The 7,511-nt window shown below is 32.5% G+C and overlaps 1 protein-coding gene across 1 annotated transcript in view; it reads left to right on the top strand.

Annotated features, from left to right (window-relative positions):
* Positions 1 to 6,569: 6,569 nt before the first annotated feature.
* Positions 6,570 to 7,511, top strand: part of LOC111038571 (cell growth regulator with RING finger domain protein 1-like) — a 42,271-nt gene continuing 41,329 nt past the window's right edge. Inside the window, exon 1 of the mRNA XM_022321727.1 lies at positions 6,570 to 7,237. Coding sequence (XP_022177419.1) covers positions 7,128 to 7,237 — 110 coding nt within the window. The 5' untranslated portion in view covers positions 6,570 to 7,127. The remainder of the gene's footprint in view (positions 7,238 to 7,511) is intronic.

The following is a 7,511-nucleotide window of genomic DNA, read 5'->3' as shown; positions in this document are numbered from 1 at the left end:
TTTGATTTTACAATACACATTTTATAATAATTTATTGTAATGCACAACAATATAATAATGTAATGGTGATTTATATCATTTTAATCATACAATTGTGTATGTATACATATTATATAAATTACCTAGATTATTTCGTTAGATATTGGAATACAATAATACAATAATACGAACATATTATGGTGTATACTGTAAGTATATATGTATAAAAATAATACATTTAAGTATAGATATCGATGAGTGTTTCCAATTATAACTTACTAATAGGTTTTCCTTAATGTAGGTACCTATGTATTTAGTAATCAGTTATAATAATTACAAATGGCTGAAGTCATGCTATTTAGTCAATTGATCTTATTGATTTGAGTGAGTGAAATATTGGTAAATGGAAATGTAATTTTAAACGCAAATGGTAAACTTCCACTTTTCCTATATAAATGAAAGATTCCACGATCCCCTTGGTTCTTACTCCAACTCCTTGATCCATAGCTTATCAAATATGTATTGAAATTCTTGGTAGGTAATCCTCCAAAGGACCAAAACGCTTGAAGCGAAAATGGTGTAGTGACTTGTTAAGAGGACGCTAGACTGACTTATTTTGTTATATCTCCGTCTTACAAATGCGGAACATTAAACATATCAAATTTTACGTTCAGCAGAACACGTTTATCTCCGCCATAGTTTAAAAATTATAGAGAATTGACCTCCTATAAAATTTAAAGTTAAGATTAGTATCTACTATCTAGGGTATCTAATGGGTTTTTATCATATTTTAATTTTAAATCGAGTAATGAATATTTTAAGTTGTAAATTGTTTATACATCTTAAAATACTCTTAACTAACTTTAAAATTAAAATATAATAAGAAGCCTGAAGGATGTTTTGGATAATAATCTTAACTTTAAATTTTATGAGAGGTCAATCCACTTTAATTTTTGAGCTACAGAGATAAACGTGATTTATTGCACGTAAAATTTACTATTTTACTCACTTGTAAAATGGAGAGTTGAGACAACAAATGTCAGTGTAGCGTCCTCTTAATATCCAGGGATGGGCAAGATACTCAAAAATGAGTATGGCGATACTAGATATTTGGATTTGGAGTACCGAGATACTAGATACTCGATGTAACTTACATCTTAAGTACTCGATACTTGATACTCGTTACTTACATTTTAAATATTTAGATACTCGATGCATTTGAAAAAATTAGTCATAGCCTACGACGCATAGGATTTTTAAAAAATTTATTTATACACAATTATGTTGGTTATGAATCTAGACAAATATGCATTAAATCTTAAATATCTAAAATGTCTAAATACTCTAAATATTAATTAAGTATAAATATATTATAATAAGTCAATTGTTAAATTACATGAACAAATAATAATAAAAATAAATTATAGATATCATATCGAGTAGCATATGACACGACAATAAACGTTAAATGAATTTAACTTTAAAATTTCAAACATTAATTAAGTATAATAGTATACGTATATTGATAGGTATCATGTCATATTTTTATTTCTTTTTAAAAATACTAATTTTTCAAAAGTATTGTCGGATAATTTATTTTATTTATTCCTGGTAACACTAAGATAAAATTAATTTTTTAAAGTATTCAGTATTTTTTGACAAAATTATCTTGTGAAATACTCGATACATTGTCTAAAAATGTATCGCGATACGAGATACTCGATACTTCTTATAATTGTATCGAGGTACAAGATACAATTGTATCCTAGAAACTTGTATCGAAGATACTGCCCAACCCTATTAATATCAAATAACACAAATAAACCAAACCTACCTAAATAAACCAGTAGGTGAGTGGCTTCTTTCGTTGAATGTATAGGTACCTACTACAATGCACTCAGCAAGTCACCTATTAGATAATGCGTCCTACTGTTATTTACTAATACTTACTAAAAAACTAAAAAAAAAATGTTGATTGTGATTTTTGGCAGTGGCCTACATTGAGATAAGCAGTTTATATTGTATTATTGTGTCTATGTTTATAAAATATGTGCAGTGAAGTACGAACTTAAAAATTCTCCGCATTTTGTCCAACAAACTAATATGATACTGGTTACCACGTCGCCACACAGCTTATTCTTTGAGATGATTTCATTAATATTATAAAGTCGGAATCACCCTCGGTGACATATTTTGGGGTTAAATTATTTTTGACCATTATTTCAAGTCCAATAATTAGGATCCTACTACTAAAGGAGGAATTTTAGGTCAGATGTTACAAAGCGTTTTCATACCTACCATTCAAATTTAGTATGATAAAAAAATAATTTGTATACAAATGATTTATAGATGGGACGTATAGTTATAGACGCATGGTAATATGTATAGAAAGTATTATTATTTACAATTTTAAAATGCTCATAACTTGCTTTAAAATTAAAATATATCGAGTATCTTAAAAAAAATGGGGTCATAGGTAATATTCTTAAATTTTAGTATGATAATAAGTTTTTCAAATATTCATTATATTCATCTCAATAAGTACACTAAAAATAATAGAGTAAAATGTGATATTCTGAACACACGATTAATTGCTATCTATATGTTATACATTAGTTAGTAAGACGGAGACAATACGGATATAATGAGACCAATGCGGGTATAATGTCCTCTCAACAAATTATACAATTAAAATTGTAGAATAATATCATCTAGCTATAGAGTATGTACTCGTATATATATTATATTATCAAATGTCAATGGTCAATGTTGGAATAGATACTTTCAACATTAATTTTTTGTGTAAGTAAGTAGGACACAATATTTTAACATACTCGTAATACATTTTAGTACCTATAGGTACTAAATAAGTTGGCATTTATAATATACATATATATATATGGCACCTTTATGCCAACAATCTACATTAGACAATAATCAATATGTAAGGAATCTGTTTTCCGTTAGGTAGGTACGCACCACGTTATATGTGTGGATGTGATGGTCAAATAAAAAACCGTGGAAGTCGACAAGTCGTTCTTCTTTATAGGTAGTAGATGAGTGGACGTATGGTATGTGTGTGTGTGTAATGTGTACCTACTGAGTAGGTCACTATAGTGGATATTTTAAATTTGAATTCAATGATAAATAATATTCTAAGAATACGATGAAAAACAATTCTGAACAAAGACGACATGCAGCCTATATAGTAAGCCTAAATAGATAATCTACCTATTTATATTGCTTTTAGTAATTTATTTTTCTATTTGTAATATACACAAATGCGGTTAACATAAAAATAATATAATAAGTTGGATTAATTTTTGACAGAAATAAAATATCTCATACCGCATATTTTTTTTTATTGTGTTATCGAGAACCGGGGGAGGAACTAGTGTTGGCATTGCTTCTGCCACATACCGAATACATATAAGCTATAGGTATGCTGGCATATTACGTAATAATAATAGTAATAATTATTATTTTATATATAAGATTAGCTGTATGGCTGTACAATGTACATATTACCCGAATTATTCACCTCGTATTAAAATGAATCTATCTTTCTATCATTTAGCGATTTGCTTTAGTTGAAATATAATTAAAATACAAACATAGTAATTGCAATGATTAATTTAATATTTTCCACTTATAATTTTTATATAATACCTATAGGTATAGATTACAACTAAGTTGTTATTACCGTATAAGTTGATAATGTTAATATAATACCTACTGATATATTGATATTATATGGGTACCAATGTCCCGTGTTCGTGTTAATATATATTTTTTTCTTTTTAATTGTATTAATCTAAATGTTTTTTAATAATTTACTTATTCTCTACACTGTATAATGTGGAGTAAATAATAATATACGTAATGGTGAAAAGTCTAAGTTCCTGTGAATAGTATAAATAATAGTTAATACCTATTTTTTTAAAGTAGTTTGCCTACCTAACTACAACCAAATAACTAAATCGTTATTTAATTTTTAAATATCTAATTATTCTAATTCCGTAATAAATTTAAATTCCAATTATGCACAAATTGTGCATATTTTTACGTCCCCGTAGACATCACGTATCTCTACGTAAGAAAAGTTAAAAAAAAACTGTCCAATTTTAACTAAACTTTTTATATACGATTGATTTATATATATATATCGTTACTACCTATAGTCTATACCTATTGGCTGGTGTTATATGACTATTGAGTATTGACTATAAGTTCCTATATTGGCTATACTATACTCAATGGGAAAAAAAATTCGATTTTTGTAAATGCTCAAATTTATCTAGTACTTACATGTTATTGCTTATTGGTTAAATATTTTGGAGATACGAGGAATTTTTCATGGGTATAAGAAAGAGCTTTTGTCATACTTATATCTGATGTCTTAAGTACTTTATGCAAGGTAAATTTTTTTAAATACAATTTTTACTTGCCATAAACTGTAAATTTAATTATGAAACGACTGAAAATCAAACATTATTTATTAACATAATATTAGAATATAATATACTCAAGTATAAGTTTTGAAAGTTTCTTTCATAACTTTTTTTTTCTACAAATTTATCAGGGTTAAAATTGTTTACGTGTCTGCTACAACTCATATACCTACTGTTGCCCAGCCATCCTTTTTGATTTCAATAATTCTTTACTAGATAATTTTTTTTTTCAGGTTTAATTTTCTTCTTACTAGATATTTCGATTGTTGCTATATTTTTTATAGTATTTATCTTAAAGTTGTCAGATAACGGAGGAATGAGTAGGTGTAATGAATCTTCTTCATTATCGATCATCATCAGATACTCCATTTAAGTTTCGTTTTCGTTTATATTATTAGCAGTGTTCTCCTCTAAAAGTCTAATATGTGACAGTGTGAGATATAATTTTACTATCACATTGCTTTATACGGCAATATTTCTTAAAAATTAAGGGATGATTCTAAATAAATGAAATCAGAGGTTATAATATCTTGTATTGTTAGTTTAGTATTAACAACTGCGAGTTCAATACATTTTATAATATATTTTTTTCATTTCCAACACGGACCGTATTAAACTGTTTGACATTTTATGTAAATTATTAAAACTTTTAGTTGTATGCAAGTATCTATTATAATACCATGTAGTATAGAGAACAACTTATGACGATATTTGAATTAAATATTCAAACCTTATAGGTAGTTATAACTTTATAGTTACAAAAAATAAAAATTTAACATTTTAAACTAAAAAATAATTTGCAAATTTTGTGATTTAACTATTTAAGATATATATATAGTGCCTATTTATTTTTGATATTTTTTAAATTGCTATAAGAACAATTTAACAAGTGGAATCTTTTATTAAATTTTAAGCATTTGACAAAGCAAACAATTTTTTATCGACATATTTTATAGAAAATTTAAAAAAAAGTTGAAAATGCAAATACCAACGAATAGCTTAAAAAGAATTAAAATATTTTATAATATTACCAATTACTATAAACACCATTTTGAATTATACCACGAATAAAAATGCTAATACAGACATTTTTGTAATTTAAAATATCTACGAAATTCTTTTTTGAATTACAGCAAAATAAAAAAATCGTTATTTTACGCCCAAATAACCAATGTCGTCAAATTTGAATAAACAGACATTCATTAAAAAGGCATTTATAGGATGGCGCGAAAGCTGGACGGAAAAAACTCAATTATAATTTATACGACGGGAATGAGTACTTACTGTCCGTTTACCTTACAGAGGGTATGTACTTCAATCGTTTACGATATTTTAATTTTTAAGTGAGTGCTGCAGCTGCTCACATTCCTTGATCAATTTCTAATGATGCGAGGGAGTGTTAGAAGGGTTCGTGTGATATACGTTCCCTGCACATTTATTATTTACTCTGCAGGATGAAAAAATAAAAATAAAGGATCCAGGAGATTAGGTGAATGCCCCCTTCGTTCCCCCCTCATGATTCGTCATGGACAAACACACGCCGAGTGCATTTACAATAATAATTATATTATACGAATCACGTGCGTCACGTGTCGGTACGCGGTGTATTATAATAGTAGTATATGCCGGCGGCGCGCGTTATCGCAGCCTCGCGTGGTGGGACGGACGACCGCCACACGTTCTACCCGGCCGGTGATGCGGACGGTTCGACGGGTGACGACTGTTCGGTGACGGTGGGACGTTTGCTGCCGTCGTCGACGCATCGGCCGCGGCGGCGCTATGCTTTCACATTCACCGGTTGCCACCACTCGCCGGCCGTCCGGGAACGTACGGACGTGAATATCGCCGTGCGGCATGCACTCTCCTCCATCGATGGCGACAGTGTTCGCATTTCCCCGCGCCGCCGCTCCGTGACACCCGCGATCGAGACTACCAGCGCCGAACGCACGCGGACGGGTCACATCCCGTTTTTCGTTACCGTTGCGTTCCGTTGCGTTCCGTCGCGTCCGCGCGAGTGTTATAATATGACTTAATATTATGTTATCGCCGTAACCGACGCGCGCCGCCACCGCCACCGTTCTTTGTGGTAGTGTTTCTGCGCGCGCGTGTGTCTGCGCGTGCGTCCGAGTGAGCGTGCGTGCAGCGCTACACCAGACCGCACTACCGCAGTCCGGACGAGACGGTGTACGGCCACTACAGCACATCGCGCGCGTGAGTTGTTCGCTACCGACCGACCGACCGACCGACCGACCGACAGATAGACAGACATCGAGAACCGATCGAAAATAGACGTTTTTCCGCATTACAAAAACTGTGGTATTTTGTTTTTTTTCTCTCGATCGTTCGTGTCCGTCCCGTTCGTCCCGACTTAACCTCCATAGAAACCGGTGCGCGTCCCGTCGTCATAAGTGATTTTGCTCACCGTTTATCGCGTTTTTTATGAGTTGAACTGATCGGAACACGGGGTTCCCCCGTACCCCCGAACGGCTTTTTCCCACCTCATCCGTCTAATCGCAAATAGGCACACGAGATAATATTATTACAATCGCATAGCAAACGGCCGACGAGGCACCAGGTGCGTTTTTTTGGTTAAAATTTTTTTTTTGGGATTTTTCGTTTTTGTCTTGCCCCGACCACAGGTCGGCACAGCACAGCACACCATCATCGTCAATCGTTAGTACGCTCATCGGCCGCGCTATGTTGGTCGCCATGACTGCGATGCTCGTGTCCGTGGCGGAGTTCTCTAATATTCTGTCCGTCTTGGCCGTGCTCATGTGCTTCTGCGCCATGTTCCTGCTAATCATGAGGTAAGTCCGCTACCGGTCGCGTTATTATTTATTAAAGCAGGTGTGATCAGGCGATCTCGATAATATTGTATGCACGCTTGGCACGGTTGTTGGTCAATGTTTTGGCCCAATTGTCGTGTTCACGGTTAGGTGTTGTGTATGTATATTGCATACCCGTGCAGATGCAATAAGGCGCGCAAAATGAGTACCCGAGTACCGCGTACCGACATTGTATTGTCGGGAAAAGATAGTACCTACAATCGATCAGCCACAATGTTTTCCACGGCATAAATTA

Source organism: Myzus persicae, unplaced genomic scaffold (assembly GCF_001856785.1).
Source record: "Myzus persicae strain clone G006 unplaced genomic scaffold, MPER_G0061.0, whole genome shotgun sequence".
In the NCBI taxonomy this organism is placed as follows: Eukaryota; Metazoa; Arthropoda; class Insecta; order Hemiptera; family Aphididae; genus Myzus; species Myzus persicae.
This window is presented reverse-complemented; position numbering and strand designations above follow the sequence as displayed.